General features: G+C 37.7%; 1 protein-coding gene across 1 annotated transcript in view; it reads right to left on the minus strand.

The window, feature by feature from the left end:
- Window positions 1-18,567, minus strand: part of MICU2 (mitochondrial calcium uptake 2) — a 180,198-nt gene that overhangs the window by 20,276 nt on the left and 141,355 nt on the right. Inside the window, exon 7 of the mRNA XM_044249410.1 lies at window positions 15,263-15,328. Coding sequence (XP_044105345.1) covers window positions 15,263-15,328 — 66 coding nt within the window. The remainder of the gene's footprint in view (window positions 1-15,262; window positions 15,329-18,567) is intronic.

The raw sequence follows: 18,567 nt of genomic DNA on the forward strand, positions 1-18,567 counted from the left end.
GGGTTGTCTTTTTTTCTTTAAGTCTTTAAGTTCCAGTTAAACATGTAATGTAGTATTAGTTTCAAGGGTACAATATAGTGATTCAACACTTCCATACATTACCTGGTGGTCATCACAACGAGTGTACTCCTTAGTCCCATCACCTATATAGCCCATCCACCCATCCACCACCCTTCTGCTAACTATCAGTTTGTTCTCTATAGCTAAGAGTCTGTTTTATGGTTTGCCTCTCTTTTCTTTTTTCTTCTCCATGTTCACCTGTTACATTTTTTTTCTCAAATTCCACATGTGAGCAAAATCATATGGTATTTGTCTTTCTCTGACTTAATGCTGCTTAGCATAATCCTCTTTAGCTCCATCCATGTCATTTTAAATGACAGGATTTCATTCTTTATGGCTGAGTAGTATTTGCCCACTTGATTAATTAACCAATTAATCTTCAATTGACCCTATAGTTGTGGGTTCATTTCTGAGTTTTCCACCCTGTTCCACTTAACTGTGTGTGCCAGTATCATACTGTTTTGATCACTACAGCTTTATAACATAACTTAAGTCTGGGATTCTGATGCCTCCAGCTTTTTTCTTTTTCAAGGTTGTTTTGGTTATTCTGTCTTTTATGGTTCCATACAAATTTTAGGATGGTTTGTTCTGGTTCTGTGAAAAATGCTGTTGGTATTTTGATAGGGATTGAATTAAATGCATAGATTGCTTTGGGTAGTATAGACATTTTAGCAGTAGTTGTTCTTCTAATCCATGAACATGGAATGTCTTTCCATTTCTTTGTGTCATCTTCAATTTTTCATCAGGGTTTTATAGTTTTCAGAGTACAGGTCCTTTACCTTTCGAGTTAGGTTTATTCCTAGATATCTGATTGTTTTTGGTGCATGTGTAAATGGGATTGATTCCTTAATTTCTCTTTCTGCTGCTTCATTATTGGTGTATAGAAATGCAACAGATTTCTGTATACTGATTTTGTATCCTCTGACTTTACTGAATTCGTTTACCAGTTTTAGCAATCTCTTGACAGAGTTTTTTGAGTTTTCTTTCTTTCTTTTTTTTTTTTTTTAAGATTTTATTTACTTGTCAGAGAGAGAGAGAGCACAAGCAGGCAGAGGCAGAGAGAGAAGCAGGCTCCCTGCTGAGCAAGAAGCCCGATGTGGGGTTTGATCCCAGAACCCTGGGATCATGACCTGAGCTGAAGGCAGCAGCTTAACCCACTTAACCCACTGGCATCCCCAGTTTTTTGGGTTTTCTATATAGGCTATCATGTCATCTGCAGTAAGTGAAAGTTTAATTCCTTCCTTGCCAATTCAGATGCTTTTTATTTTTTTGTCTGATTGCTATGGCTAGAAGTTTTAGTACTATGTTAAATAACAGTGTTGAGAGTAGACACCCTTATCTTGTTCCTATCTGTAGAAGAAAAGCTCTCAGTTTCCCCCCATTTAGGATAATATCAGCTGTTTATTCTTCATATATGGCATTTATTATGTTGAGGTATATTCCCTCTAAACCTACTTTGTTGAGGGTTTTTATCATGAATGTTGTTGTACTTTGTCAAATGCTTTTTCTGTATCTACTGAAATGATCAAATAGTTATTATCTTTCTTTCATTAATGTGATGTATCACAACTGACTTGTAGCCTAGGAATAAATATCACTTGATTGTGGTGAAAGATTTTTTTTTTGGTGGGGGGGTGAATGATTTTTTTAACGTATTGCTGGATTTGGTATGCTAATATTTTATTGAGAATTTCTGCATTTATGTTCAAGAGGGATATTGGTCCATAGTTCTCTTTTTTACTGGTGACTTGTCTGGTTTTGGTATCAGGATAATGCTGGACTCATTGTATGAATCTGAAAGTTTTCCTTCCTCTTCTATTTTTTGGAATAGTTTGAGAAGAATAGGTATTAACTCTCCTTGAAATGTCTGGCAGAATTTGCCTATGAAGCCAGCAGGTCCTAGACTTCTGTTTGTTAACTACTGGTTCAGTTTCTTTGCTGGTTATTGATCTGTTCATTTTCTATTTCTTCCTGTTTCAGGTTTGGTAATTTATATGTTTCTATGAATTTAACCATTTCTTCCAGGTTGTCCAATTTGTTGACACTGGGTTCTCTTTCTGTTGTTGAGTTGTAGGAGTTCTTTAGCTTTCTTGATACTAGATAGACCCTTGTAAGGTCTATAATTTGCAAATCTCTTCTACCACTCTGTAGGCTGTCTTTAAAATTTTTTTTAAAAAAGATTTTATTTATTCATTTGACAGACAGAGATCACAAGCAGGCAGAGAGGCAGGCAGATAGACAGGAAGGGAAGCAGGCTCCTTGCTGAGCAGAGAGCCCGATGTGGGGCTTGATCCCAGGACCCTGAGATCATGAGCTGAGCTGAAGGCAGAGGCTTTAATCCAATGAGCCACCCAGGCGCCCCTGGCTTTTTAATTTTTGATAGGGTCCTTTGATACACAAAAGTTTCTAACTGTAATGAAGTCCAATACATCAATTGTTCATCTATTGCTTATGTTTTTGGTGTCATAAGAAATCATTGCCAAATCCAATGCCATGAAGCATTTCCCCTTTCAAGAAATACTTCTAAGAGTTTTATAGTTGTAGCTTTTATATTTAAGTCTGATTGATTTCAGTTAACTTTTGTATATGATATGAGGTAGAAGTCCAACCTCACTCTTTTACATGTGGCTATCCAGTTGTCCCAGCACCATATGTTGAAGAGACTTATGCAAAAGAAGTCATTATATACGTGTTTTGAAAACAGCTTTTTTTTCTTTTTAAAGGGGGGGGTCACTTGCCATAACCAATATAGGTCTGTCATAATTTTTACTAGCTATTGCACTGTATGTGCCATTGTGCAGTTATGTATACACACAAACGTTTTTTCAAGGTAGCAAGCACGGTTACCTTATTTCTTCTTTATTAACATGCATTCCCCTGCCCCACTCTTGTGTTTGTCACAGAAAAGAGCAAAAAGGTCTGAATTTTCCCATGCCTATTAGCAGTAGGGAAATTCCTGCATATGACATGTGAGCTAGCCAGGTCGCCAGCATAATATAATGAATGTGCTGATATTTAGATTGTTTCCAAAATTTTTTTTAAACTATGAACACTGTTGTGAGATATACTGTTATACACTTATCTTTGTACACTAGTCATTATAAATTATTATTCATTTGCACCTAAACTTTGTTAGATGTCTTTACAATTTACATTGCCAATCAATAGTACAGAAGAATGCCCATTCCCTCACATCTTGGAGAACACTAAAGATTATCAAACTTATCTTTGCCAATCTGGTAAGAAATAAAACAAAACAAATCACTAGTATTTCAACTTGCATTTCCTTGATTATTCATATTTATTGGTCATTTGTATTTCTTCTGCTAACTGCCCCTTCATGAAATTTGCCTACTTTTCTATTGAGATGTTAAGTCATTTTAAAGAAGTCACAGTAGTCAAGTTTCCTACAATTTTCTTTTACAGCTTTTGGAACAGGACTACACTGCTTAGCTCAATAATATAAAAACATTTACCTACTTGTTCTTTTCAAATCAGGTATAACTGACATGCAATACTCCATTAGTTTCAGGTGTAGAACATAGTGAATTGACGTTTGTATACACTGCAAAATGATCACCACAGTAAATGTGGTCACCATCTTCTACTTTACAAAGTTAATACAATAATACTGACTACATTCCTAATGCTGTACCTCACAACCTAATGACTTATCTTCTCCAAGTCAGTAAGCTGTCCTTCTTTCAGCTGAGGATTTCAGGGACCCCCTGTAGTTCTATTTTTAATTTTGAGGAGTCCCCATATGGTTTTCCACAGTGGCTGTACCAATTTACAATGCCATCAACAATATAGTGTTCCCTTTTCTCCACATCCTTGCCAGCATTTTGTTATTTCTTGTCATTTTGACATCAGCCCTTCCAACAGGTGTAGGTGCTATCTCATTGGGGTTTTGATTTGCATTGCCCTGATTAGTGATGTTGAGCATCTTCACATGTGCCTGTTTGCCATCTGTATGTCTTCTTTATGAAAACGTCTATTCAGATCATCTGCCCATGTTTTAATTGAATTGTTTTTCCTATTGAACTGTATAAGTTCTTCATATCTATTTTGGATATTAACCCTTTAGCAGATATATAATTTACAAATATCTTCTTCCATTTTGGAAAGTTGCCCTTCTGTTTGAGGGTTTCCTTTGCTGTACAGAAGCTTTTTAGTTTGATGTAGTCCCATTTGTTTATTTTTGCTTTTGTTCCCTTTGCCTTTGGAGTCAGGTAAAAAAAAAAGTCACTAAAACTGACTTCAAGGAACTTATTGTTTAGGTTTTCTTCTTTGGCATTTATGGTTTTAGGTCTTACATTCAAGTCCTGAATCCATTTTCAGTTAATTTTTTGTATATGGTGTAAATAGTGGTCCAATTTCATTCTTTTGTGTGTAGCAGCTGTCCAGTTTTCCCAACAGACTGCCCTTTCCCCATTGTATAATCTTTCCTCCTTTGTTGAAACTTAACTGACCGTATATGTGTGGATTTATTTCTGGGTTATCTATATCTATAGTTCCATTGATCTACGTGTTTGTTTTAATGAAAATACCACACTGTTTTGATTATTATAGCTTCATAATACTGTTTGAAATCAGGCAGAGTAAAACCTCTGGCTTTGTTCTTCTTTCTTAACATTCCTTTGGCTATTTAGGGTCTTTTGTGGTTCCCTCCACAGAAGTTATGGTATTACTCTAATTCTATAAAACAATGTCATTGGAATTTTGATAGGGATTGCAATGCATCTGTGGATTGCTTTGGGTGTATGAACATTAAACAATATCAATTCCTCTAACCTATGACAAAATATATCTTTCCATTTTTTGTGTTATCTTCAATTTCTTCCATCAATGTCATATAGTTTTCAGGCAATAGATCTTTCACGTCCTTGGTTAAGTTTATTCCCTGGCATTTCATTGTTTTTAATGCAATTGTAAATAGAATTATTTTCTTGATTTCTCATATATTTTGTTAATGTACAGAAATGCAAGAGAGCTTTGTATATTAATTTTGTATCTTGCAACTCTACTGAATTCACTTATTAGTTCTGATAGTTTTTTGGCAGAGTCTATAGGTTTTCTACATCCAGTATCATGTCATCTGTAAACAATGAAAATATTACTTCTTCCTTTCCAGTATGGATGCCTGTTATTTCTTTTTCTTGCCTGATTGCTCTGGCTAGGACTTTCAATTCTATGTTGAATAAAAGTGGCAAGAGTAGGCATCCTTCTCTTGTTCTTGATCTTACAGGAAAAGCTTTAGCTTTTCACCACTGAGTAAGACCTTAACTGGGGCTCTGTCATATACAGCCTTTAATATGTTGAGGTATGTTCCCTCTATACTCATTTTGTTGAGGTTTTTTTTTTAATCATAAATGTATGTTGAATTTTCTCTATATTTTTTATGCATCTATTAGAATATGATTTTTGGCCTTCATTTTGTTGATGTGGCATATATCACCTTGATTGATTTGTATATGCTGACCATACTTGCAACCCTAGAGTAAATCCCACTTGATCATGATGTAAGATCATTTTAATGTAATTGTGAGTTTGGGGTATTAATATTTTGTTGATTTTTGCATGTATTTTCATCAGGGATATTGGCCTGTAATTTCCTTTCCGTTCTTTTCCTCCCTCCCTCCTCCTTTCCCTCTCTGTTTCTTCTTGGTGGTGTTCTTTGCTTGGTATAAGGGTAATGCTGGCCTTGCAAAATCAATGTGGGAGCATTCCCTCCTCTTCAAAATCTTGGAGGACTTTGAGAAGTATAGGCACTAAAAGTTCTTTGAATGTTTGGTAGAATTCACCAGTGAAGCTGTCCTGTCCTGGACAGCTTGTTAGGAGGTTTCTGATTACCGGTTCAGTCTCCCACAATATCTAAGGTATGCCTGCATTCTTGGTTGGAAGTTGTTTTCCTTTCATCATTTTGAATATGTCATGTCACTCCCTTCTGGCCTGCAGTTTCTGCCATGAAATCTCCTAATAGCCTTATGGGACTTCCCTTTTTTTTTTTTTAAGATTTTATTTATTTATTTGACAGGCAGAGATCACAAGTAAGCAGAGAGGCAGGCGGAGAGAGAGAGAGGAGGAAGCAGGCTCCCCACTGAGCAGAGAGCCCGACGTGGGGCTCGATCCCAGGACCCTGGGACCATGACCCGAGCCGAAGGCAGAGGCTTTAACCCACTGAGCCACCCAGGTGCCCCTGGGACTTCCCTTCTATGAAATAATTTGTTTTTCCTCTTTCTGCTTTTGAGATTCTCTCTTAAATTTTGAAATTTTAATTATTATGTGCCTTGGTATGGATCTCTTTGGATTCATCTTAATTAAAATCCTCTGAGCTTCCTGGATGTCTATTTCCTTCCCCTAGTTAGGGAAGTATTCAGCCATTATTTTGTATTTGAAAATTATTTTTCAAATACATTTGAAAATAATTTGAAAATTATTATATTCAAATAATTTGAATATATTATATTCAAATAATTTGAAAATTATTTTTCAAATACATTTCCTGACCTTACCTCTCTCTTCTCCTTCTGGGTCCCTTATAATGCAAGTGTTATTCTATTTGATGTTGTCCTAGAGGTCCCTTAAGTTACTTACTTAAATTTGTTTTTCCTTTTCATTGCTTTGCTTTGGTGAGTTCTACTGCAGTCTACCAGATCAGTGACCTGTTCTGCTTCATCTAGTCTGCTACTGAACCCCTCTTGGTCCTTTTTTTTTAAAAAAAAAAAAAGAGGGAGAGAAAGAAGTGGGGGAGGGGCAAAGGGAGAGGGAGAGACAGAATCTTGAGCAGGATCCATGCCCAGTGTGGATGTAGGGCTCAATCTCACAACCCTGAGATCATGACCTGAGTCGAAATCAAGAGTCAGATGCTTAACAGACTAGGCCACCCAGGCACCCCCTTCTTCATTCTTTCTTATACTTTCTATCTCTTTGTTGAAGTTCTCACTGTATTCACCACTCTCCCTGAGTTCCATGAGCATCTTGATGACTATTACCTTAAATTCTTTTTCAGATAGAACACTTTCCTCCACATTATTAAGGTCTATTTCTGAGGTTCTGTCATGTTCTTCTATTTGGAACACATTCCTCTGTTTCTTCATTTTGCTTGACTCTTAGTGTGTTTCTATGTACTACTTGAAGCAGCTATCTTACTCTTAAAGCAGTGCCTTATGTAGGTGATGAAACTTCTCTTTCAGCCTTATTTTTTTTAGCTCTTTGTTGTCTCTTGAACCTTTGTGATTATCTAAACCACCTGACTTATTCTTGATATGACCTTCACATGATACTGTTTGATGTGCCACAACCTGCCTACTCCAAGGGGAGGAATCTCATTTAACACCCAGGGTTGACTGGAAGCAGAACTTAGGCAGCAGTTTTTAAAATATAAAAGTATATACAATCCTGTAGGAGCTACAATCATAGTCTCTGCTGCCTCCAGACCAGATTTAGAGGTGTCTCCTGGGTAACAGCTGCAAAAACCAGGGCTCTAGGTAAGTCTGTAAGCTCCTGAGAGGTCTTGTTAAGATGCAGAAGGCTGAGGGCGGGATGCAGGGGCGGTGTGTCTCTAACTAGGCTCCCCAGGGGCACTTCTTTCATCTTTATATGCTTGGGAACCTGAAGCTGAAGTTCCGAGCTAAGCAAACAGGCCTCTTTTCCATAAAACTCGGGCTGTGTTTCAGTCTGCTGCTGTGCAGTGTCCTGACGGTGGTGGCTTGTCAAGAACCGTCTGGGTGTTAACATTCTTGTGGAGCTCAAGAATGCCAGCCACTTTGGCCACCAGGGCCAGGCGACTGAATGGTGACCCCGTGTGGACTGCATGTATCTGCTGGCTTTATCTAGGCAGAGTGTATGAGGCAGGGCAAGTCTGCTAGCTTCAGAAAAGCAGCGGTAAATGTCTTGACTGTACACCTGTGGGCTTCAGGAATGTAGTGGCTGAGTACCTTGTCCGTGCATGCACGCTGGCTTTAGGGTGGGAGGTGAGAATGACAATCCCAGCCAGAGAGATTGGGGGAGCGCTGCAACTGCCTACACTTACCAACTTTATTTAGGGAATGAGAGGATGCCATGAATGTTGTGCTTGCCTGCCCCAGCTACAGACTGGGGGAGTGCTGCAACCTTCTGCACTCTCCAGCCTCCTCAAGGCAGTGGGATGGTGTGGTGACTGCTTGTCCCCACCTGTCTTAGGAATACAGCAGGAGGGTGCTGCCTGTGAGCCCACCCACTTGTGCTAGAGAGTCAGTGGAGAGTGCAAAATTGGCTTCTGTCCACACCTCTATTTTCAGGGAGAGTTTCACCTGTCCCTTGCCCTTCCAGCAGATGGTTTTAGATTGCCAAATGAATTTTACAACAGACCCTTGGCATTTTTCAAACTACTATTTTTCTGCTGGGTCTTGGGGATGATGAGACTGCATGTGAGCCCTTTAAAAGGGGCATCTCAGTTTCCTATAGCACTTTGGGTCCCTTAGATATCAGCCCCTTTGCATTTTCTAAGCCAAATGTTTTGGGGCTCATCTCTCTGGTTCAGAGGGTGCTGTAAGTGAGACACCATCACCTCACTCTTCCAGGAGAATTACTGGACTGTTGTGGCACAGTGCTGGGTGTCACAGTGTTGGGGTGGGGTTTCTGGTAAGACCATCTGACTCTCCTATGTATCTTTTTCCCTTCTATTGTGGAGAAACAGTTCATCTAGTTTTTAGATCTTTTTCAGAGGGAAATAATCCATACGTAGCTGTAGATTTGGTGTATCTGTGGGACAGGGTGAGTTCAAGATCTTCCTATGCTGCCAACTTGCAGAAAAGCCCCACATTTCCTCAAGTATTTCCATTGTTTGACTTTTGACATTATCTGTGATTCCTCTGGTATTTATTCTGCTATAGGAACTGATATATACACCCAGCACAGTCAGTCACACCATTAGTCACAAAAATGTAGTAAATGCCCATTATGTGTCAGACACCATGTTAGGTCTTGGGGCTTCATGGGTCTCTATTCCTGTTGGGTACATGGGCATTCAGCAAGTTATTAAAAATAATAATCTAAGCATGAAAATATTGGGAAGAAGTTCAAGGAGCTTTGGGAGCATATAAAGGGTTTCCAACTCACTTAGCAGCTTAGACAAGGCTTTCCTGAAAAAAATACCATTTAAACTGAGATCTAAAGTTTGAACCAAAGTTAAGAAAATAAGAAGTGGGAATAAACATTCCAAACAGGAAACATGTATGAATGCCTGAAGGTGCTAGAGAGCATGGTGCTCTGTGGCTGGGGTGTAGACAGCAATAATAATAAATATAAAGCAAATAAATATATATTGCTTATATGTTAGCAGAGTTTTAGGAGATTTGAATAAATTAACTAATACGATCCTCAAAACAACCTACTGAGGTAGATTACTATTATTCCTTTTTTTCTTTTCTTCAAGATTTTATTTTAAGTAATCTCTACACCTAATATAGGGGTTGGTCTCAACAGATCAAGAGCTGCACATTACCAACTGAGCCAGCCAGGCACCCCTATTAATCTCATTTTATAATGAAGAACCTTTTTATGCAAAGAGAAGTACACTAATTTTATGCAAGGAGAAGTATACTAATTTACCTGGAGCTACACAGCTATTAAGAGATGGAGTAGCATATCAATGTAGGCAGTTGGTCTTTCTGAGTCTGAGGTTTTTTTTTTTTTTTTGATGATTCATTAGTTGCATGTAACGCCACATCTCCAAATGTGCTCTCCTTAATACCCATCACCCAGTTACCCCATTCCCTCCACGTCCTCCCTTCTGTAACCCTCAATGTTTCCCAGAGTCCAGGGTCTCTCATGGTTTGTCTCCCTCTCTGATTTTTTTCCATTCAGTTTTCTCTCCCTTCCCCTGTGGTCCCCCATGCTATTCTTTATGTTCCACATAGGAATAAAATCATGTAATTGTCTTTCTCTGCTTGACTTATTTCACTTAGCGTAATCCCCTCCAGTTCCATCCATGTCGATGAAAATGATGGGTATTCATCCTTTCTGATGGTTGAGTAATATTCCATTGTATATATGGTGCACATCTTCTTTATCCATTCATCTGCTGAAGGACACTTTGGCCTCTTCCACATTTTGTCTATTGTTATATCATATTTGTGCTTTTAGGTCACCCTGGCTATAATATGAAAATGAATTAGAAAAGACAGGAGTGGATGCAGAGAGATCAGTTAGGAGGCCACTGCAGTAAATGAAATGAGAAGTGATGGCAGTCTGATAAAATGATAGTCATGGAAAAAGAACAACAACAACAGCAAATCTGAGACACATTCAAGAGGCAGAACAGACAGTACCTAGTGACTAATTGGATATGAGAGGTAAGGAGATTACTCCCTTTTTTCTGGATTACTGAAAAGTAATTTGGTAATTTTTTCCTACTGATTTAAAATGATATCTGTATTATATGCTATTGCTCATATGTATTTGGGTTTATTTTATTTGAGTATTCTATTGCTCACTATACCATTTCATTACCCCTCTCATTACTTGCATTTTCTAGACTATTCTTGGCTATTCTCTCAGGTTTATTCTTCCAGATGAAGTTTAAAAGCATTTTGGCAAGGGCGCCTGGGTGGCTCAGTGGGTTAAGCCGCTGCCTTCGGCTCAGGTCATGATCTCGGGGTCCTGGGATCGAGTCCCGCATCGGGTTCTCTGCTCAGCAGGGAGCCTGCTTCCCTCTATCTCCCTCTCTGCCTGCCTCTCCATCTGCTTGTGATCTCTCTCTGTCAAATAAATAAATAAAATCTTAAAAAAAAAAAAAAGGCATTTTGGCAAGTCTCTGTACACCTCTTACCTCTTATTAAACACTACCACCAAAGAAGAAACCATCCAACTCCTCCCCGCAAACCTCAAAATATAACCAAACAAAACCGAAATCAGGTACTCAGGTGTTGAGTTCTGATGTAGACTGTACTGAATTCATAGATTAATTTACTGCGGATTGATCACTTCACAAGGCTCACTAGTCCTACCCAAGAATAAAGCCTACCTTTATTTCAATCTTCTCTTATTTCCTCAATTAAAATTTATTGTTATAGTTTTCTTTATTTAGATTCTTTTAATTTTTTGTTTGTTTCTAAACTTTTCTATTTGTGCATAGTTGACATACAACGTTACTTTAGTTTTAGGTGCACAACAGTGATTCAACATCTCTGTATGTGAGCTGTGCTCACAACTGTAGCTCCCACCTGTCATCAAACAACACTATTACAATACCACTGACAATATTCCCTATGCTGCACATTTTATTCCCTAGATCTTTAAAATATTAATCTATTTTTCATGTATCTTAAAAACTAGTTAATTATTAAATGGTCAGTGTTATTAATATAAGCTGTATCGAAATGCACTGTAGTTCATGCTTTTGGTATATAGTATGGCATTTATTTTAAAAGGTAAACTTTTATACTTTATTACCTGTATTGGTTTACCTAAAATATTTGCTTTTGGAACTTACTCACCATGTTTATTAAAAGTCAATGTAAACCTATTGGCCAATTAAAATGTGATAACTGCCTTCTGATTTCCCACAGGATAAAATGACAAAAAAGGTTTTCCCCAAAAAGCAAATAGCTGGACAAAATGGTCATAACACAACTATTCAGCACTGCAGAATCCAACCAAAGGCACATAATAAAGTGAGAAGCATTTTTCAAATTAACTATTAAACTTTGGGCAGCAAACGTCTATGGCCTTCTTGCCTTTTCTATTCTACCCTATGGGAGTTCTACCAGAGAGTGTCAGGCTGTCCAAAACCAGTTTCCCTGTTGCTGATGGAGGGAGTTTGCAGGTGATCTTGGTGGCTCCTTTAAGCGAGACTGTAGTCCTCTTTGGAGCAAGCAATGGACTCAGATGGTGAGGTACTTGAAAGTCTGAGGAGCTGAGACAACCATAAGGACTTGCTGTGCTCTCCTTGTACCCTAGGTTGTGCTCCACATTTAGCAGAGACCACACCAGCTCGAGCTGCCAACACATCCTTGGCTCAAAGAGCTGACATAGGTGTGTGTATTGGCAGGCTTAAAAAGAGCTTACATGTGAATGTACTTCCAACCTTACACAGACACATTGGCGGGGGGAAGGGAGGACGCACCTTATTATCTCTGTGGTCTTAGTACAGTCTCTGGCTGGACACTTAAAAACTGTGTGACACAGTAGTGACTCCTAGGAAGCCAGGCTGAAAGTAAAAATCAAATAGATTTCCTGTGCAGTAATTCTTCCCTTGAGGGAAAAGAGTCCATTTATAATACTAAAAAAGTAATGTCACTAGGGATGCCCTTAAGAAACTGCAGATAAATGAAAAAATTAAATGTAAAAATCCGAAAGCATAACTAAAGGAGAGGATAATATAGGTTAGTATTTATAACTGATTTTGATTTAAAAAAATGAAAGTGGTTAGATAAATAAAATTAAAAGACAAATAAATATGACCACGTAAAAAATAACATCTATAACCAAAATGTCATAAACAAAACCAAATCTGATAAATATTTCAATAATTTTGAAAAAAATTTTAAAAGTACTCTTAAAAGTAAATACGAAGAGAAATCTAAAGAAATTCCCAAAGAACAGAAAATTTGTAAGAAATATCTTGAAAAAGAGTAACTGAGATACCTTTTCCCCTATCTAACTGGCACTACTTAAAAAAACAGAACAAAAACAGATACCAATTCTGGAGACACTGTTCATAGGGGGGCATGTTTACTCAGTGGTGGTAGGACTGTAAACTGTTACAACCTTTCTAGAAGGCAGTATGACCTGAATCATACTGAAGGCAGTATGATATGAATCAAAAGTCTTAAAAGTATCCACGTCTTTTGACTCAACGATCTCACCTTTAGAACACTGTCCTAAATTCACACGTTTAACTATTTACTGGGGCATGATTCTAACAGCAAAGATTTGGAAACAATCTTAATGATCAATAATAAAAATGTCATATTCATATAATTAAATGCTTGTTCATTCATTTAAAAATATTTATTGAACATTTAGAGCATGCTTTGGTGCTTTCCCAGACTATATAGATACAACTCATGTAGTAAAGAATTTACCATACGCAGATAGAGGTCTGGCTTTTGTCCTGGGCTGCTGGGAAGTCATCTCTATGGCTAAGTGTTTTGTTTGCTTGAGGGCCCTGGGCCATACCAGACTAACCATGAGATTTAAGGTGGTGGCTTGGGTCATGGGGTATAGCACCACCTCCAGAATGGCTAGACACGAGGGTCAGCAACATGGGTATCCAAACAAATTTATATAGCTGACCCCAAGAAAGTCTCTGGACATTAGGGCCCTGATTGGCCCCCCCTCCATGTGTACTGTTATATATCTTGTAGGGACAGTTAGTGCTATCTATGATCCCCGTGGTGGGGACAACTGGAACCTCTATGCTTGTGGAACTTTCTGGACCTCTGCCTCATGTGTGTCTTCCACGGGCTGATTTTAATCTGTATCTGCTCACTGTAAGAAACTACCCATGAACCTAACAATTTTCAGTTAGCTTTTTGAGTCCTTCCAGTGAATAATGGAACCCAAGGGTGGTCTCGGGGTCCCCTGAACTTGCAGCTGCTATCAAAAGTAAGTGGTCTCATCTGTACCCCAATGTTCATAGCAGTAATGGTCACAGTCACCAAACTGTGGAAAGAACCAAGATGCCCTTCAACGGATGAATGGGTAAGGAAGATGTGGTCCATACACACTATTGAGTATTATGTCTCCATGAGAAAGGATGAATACCCAACTTTTGTATCAACATGGATGGGACTGGAGGAGATTATGCTGAGTGAAATAAGTCAAGCAGAGAGAGTCAATTATATGGTTTCACTTATTTGTGGAGCATAAGAAATAACATAGAGGACATGGGGAGATGGAGAGGAGAAGGGGGAGTTGAGGGAAACTGGAGAGGGAGATGAACCATGAGAGACTATGGACTCTGAAAAACAATCTGAGGGTTTTGAAGGGGCGGCAGGTGGGAGGTTGGGTGAACCTGGTGGTGGGTATTAGGGAGGGCACGTATTGCATGGAGCACTGGGTATGGTGCATAAACAATGAATTCTGTTACAATGAAAAGAAAAAAAAAATGTAAGTGGTCTTGTGGACTGCTCCCTAACTTCAAACAACTGTAAAGAGGGGAATGATGCTTACAGTTCAGAGGAAGGCACAGACAATTATATTAATGTGTGAGAGGTGTTATGATGGTGGACATACAGGGTACGATGGGAACACACAGGATATATACATCTAGGAATAGGGAATACCATTCAAGGATTTGGATGTGGGTAAAGGAAGTCCAGCACAGGATTGCTCAAAGGGATGAAATGTAAGAAAGAATTGTGATTTTAATAATTTGCAAAATTTGAAGCAGACATGCTCTAAAAAGATGAAATAATTTGAAAATTTAAGAAAATCTCATGGAAAGCATGCTGTGGAATTAGAACTGACTGCAAGATTATCAACAGAAAATTTACTGATATACATTAGTGGTGGGAATGAAAACTGTTTCATTTTCTATAGGAGATACTTGCCAGATTTGTCAAAATTTATCAACAACCTTAGAAATATCATACCTTTTAACCTAGCAATCACATTTCTCGGAAGTTATCCCTCAGATATATTCACACATATATAAAAAGATACATTACAGGATTATTAACTGTAGCATTATTTGCATTATCAAGGGGCTGGATATACGTTAAGACTGGATATACTGTTTTTAAAGAGGGGAATGGTTACATAAACTAGTAAATCATACAAGAAAGCACTATGGCACTGTTAAAAAGGAGATATTCAGACGTATTGAGGAAAAAACGGGAGAGTGTGAAACAATGCACTGGGCTATTCCTTGCAGAAGAGTAGAAAAAAGTACACATGGATGTATTTAGTTACTTCTTTACAGATACACTTATATACACATGAGGTATCTCCAGGCAAATATACAGTACACTTAAAGCACTCACTGCCAGGGAGAACTGGGTGACTGGGATGAAAATGCTGCCCTCTGCACATATTCTTTTTGAATCTTTTTAAGTTTGGACCATGTGAATATAGCAAATCTATTCAAAATATTTAGAAAAATGAAGTTACTGATAATTTTCCCAATGATGTGAGAATATTTATTTGACAAACAGAAGAGAGAAACTACTGTAAATATCATCTGTCTGGAAATACTCAGTTTATTTGCACATACCTGGCATTCTGTTTCATTAGCTGCTGTTGTCTTCAAGTCATCTTGTTTACTTATGATCTTCTGTAGCTAAAAAGATAGCAAACGTGAATTTAGCTGTGTGACTACTGGACTAAGAAACATGCTAAGTTTTCATTATAAAATATATACTAATTGTTAAGTAGCAACCTAAATTCTGCATTATAGCTAATATTGTACTTTTTTAAAAATCATATAAGAACTAAAGGAGTACTTACATTCTTAAAATTTGAATCATTTTCTTCCTCTTAAGAAAGCTGGTTTATATAATACATATTCCAAAGACATTACTCTATAAAAACTTCAAGATCACCATCATTCTTCAAGGGAACTTTGATTCATAATTAAGTTTTTGTATCACTGCTAGTTTACGGCCACATTTTCAAGTATATAGCCTTTTTTTTTTTTTTTTTTTTTTTAAAGGGCGATGGTAGAGGAAGAGGGAGAATCTTTTTTTTTTTTTTTTTTTAAGAGAGAAAGAGACAGACAGACACTCTTTAAGCAGGCTCTACACCCAGAGTGGAGCCTGACTTGGGGCTCGATCTCATAATCTTGAGATCATGTGAGATCCTGACCTCAGAGGAAATCAAGAGTTGGTCACTTAACCAACTGAACCACCCACATGCCCCTCAAGTATATAGCTCTTCAGAAGCTACTTATACTATATAAAAATGGTCTTCTTCTTCCCCTTATGCATTTGTAAAGAATCAAAATAATTTTTAAAAAATATTTATTTGAGAGAGTGAGAGAGCTCGAGAAAGCAGAAGTAGGGGGAGGGGCATAGGGAGAGTCAGAGAATCCCAAGCAGACTCTGAGCTGAGCCATTCAGGTGTCCCAAGCATCAAAATAATTTAAAAACCTACAGTTCTGCCATATATAAAATTGTCAATAGTACCCTGAGACCAAATACATTTAAAAACCTACCTTTCAGAGTCATTTGTACCAATCCTCATATGGAAAGCAAATAAAAAAAAAAGTTTTAAAAAAATTAAATGTAGACATAATCTGAAACTATGGATTCAAATGAATTAGGAGACAAACCTTCACTCATTTTTTTCTAGGCTACTTCTTTATTAGCAGTTTGAAAATTGTTCCAACTAAATTCCAAATTAATTATCTCAAGTTTTGCTGCCTCTATTATGTTTGTTTTAGGCAAGATTTATCTCTAGTTCTCTTAGTCCCTCAAACTTTTCCACATCTCCCCTACAATTATTTTAGGGAAAAAGTGTTGAAAAGTTTTACATTTGTTTTATCCTTATTTTTTAAGTTGATAGTCAAATATATAATGCTGAATTCAATACCCTTCTCCCTTTGCTTACTGTGTCTACTTTAAAAATTTTTACAATGGAATATTTTAAACATAGAGAAGTAAAGAGAATTCTGTAATAAACCAAACATTCTTTAGCTTCAACTTATCAGTACTCTGCCATTCTGGGTTTATTTATCCTTCTACCTATTCCCAGGTTCCTTGTCAACTGTTATCATTTACAGCACTTTTCAAAAAAAAAAACCCATTTTATTTATTTATTTGACAGAGAGAGAGGGACAAAGAGGGAACACATGCAGGGGAGTGGGAGAGGTAGAAGCAGGCTCCTGGCTGAGCAGGGAGCCTGATGCAGGCCCCAATCCCAGACACAGGGACCATGACCTGAGCGGAAGGCAGATGCTTAACAACTGAGCCACACAAGCACCCCTCATTTATAGCTTTTGAGGAAACATTTATGTACACTAAATGTACAAATCATAGCCACACAATTCTGACAAATGGATATACCCGAGTAACCCATCCTCCTATCCCAGAATAGAATATTTCTGATTTCTCAGAAAGTTCTTTGTGTTTCTTCCCACTCAATCCTTCCTCTCTGCATTCCCACAAAGAAAATATCAGAGTTTGAGTTTTTTTCTCCCATATTAAGGAGTTTCACTTAGTTTAGAAATTCAAATAAATTGCATCAAATGGAATGTATTCTTTTGTGCTGTGGTCACCTTCTACTCTGCATAATGGTTTTGAGGTTCATTCATGTTTGTACATAAGTAGTGTGTGTTCTTATTTATTGTTGAGCTGTATCCCACTGTATAAATATATCACCATTTATTCATTCACTTGTTGACAGATGTTTGCACTGTCTCTGGTTTTTATTAGTGTGAATTAGTGATTAGTGTGAATCAAGCTACCATAAATTTTCTGTTTCTAGCTTTACTAAGGTATTCTTAATATACAAAATCTTGGACACATGCATACATCTGGAATTTGGACACATGCATACATATGAGATACATCAAGTTATAAACATACCTATCACTACCGAAAGATTTGTGTGTTTCTTTTTTCCTTTGGTGTAAGAACACTCAGCATGTGATGTACCTTCTTAAGTTTTTTTTTTTTTTAATTTATTTGACAGACAGAGATCACAAGTAGGCAGAGAGGCAGTAGAGAGAGAGGAAGAAGTAGGCTCCCTGCTGAGCAGAGAGCCCAAAGCGGGGCTTGATCCCAGGACCCTGAGATCATGACCTGAGCTGAAGACAGAGACTTTAACCCACTTTAACCCACTGAGCCACCCAGGCGCCCCCCTTCTTAAGTTTTTAAGTACAACACCATACACTTAACTATGTGCACTATGTTGTACAGCAGATTTCTGCCATAAGCTTTCTTGCACAATTCTTTTGTTTTTTTAGTGGACATATTTTAATATTTCACTCAGATGAATTTCTTGGAAGGGAAGAATTAAATTCTTCTTAACTTTAAATTATTAAGTTGTTGAGTTCTTTATCGATTCTGGATACACATTCTTTGTCAGATATCTGCTTGAAAATATTTCCTTCCATCCTATAGTTTGCCTATTCATTTTCTTAATGGGTCTCTGAATGAATAAAAGTTTTTGATTTGGATAAAGACTAACTTAATTTTTTTCTTTTGTGGTTATTGCTTAGTGTCCTAAGAAACTCTGAATATCCTAGATCCTGAGTATATTCTCTCATGTTTTTTCCCAGAAGCTTAATGGGTTTAGTTTTATGTTTAGATCTATAATTTATCTCAAATACATTTTTATACAGACACACCTTGCTTTATTGCACTTTGTAGATACTGCATTTTTAAGTTTTAAAAAAGATTTATTTATTTATTTGACAGGCAGAGATCACAAATAGGCAGAAATAGGCAGAGAGAGAGGGTGAAGCAGGCTTCCTGCTGAGCAGAGAGCCCAATGCGGGGCTCGATCCCAGGGCCAAGGGATTGTGACCTGAGCTGAAGGCAGAGGCTTTACCCACTGAGCCACCCAGGCGCCCCTGTA

Source organism: Neovison vison, chromosome 5 (genome assembly GCF_020171115.1).
Source record: "Neovison vison isolate M4711 chromosome 5, ASM_NN_V1, whole genome shotgun sequence".
Classification (NCBI taxonomy): Eukaryota; Metazoa; Chordata; class Mammalia; order Carnivora; family Mustelidae; genus Neogale; species Neogale vison.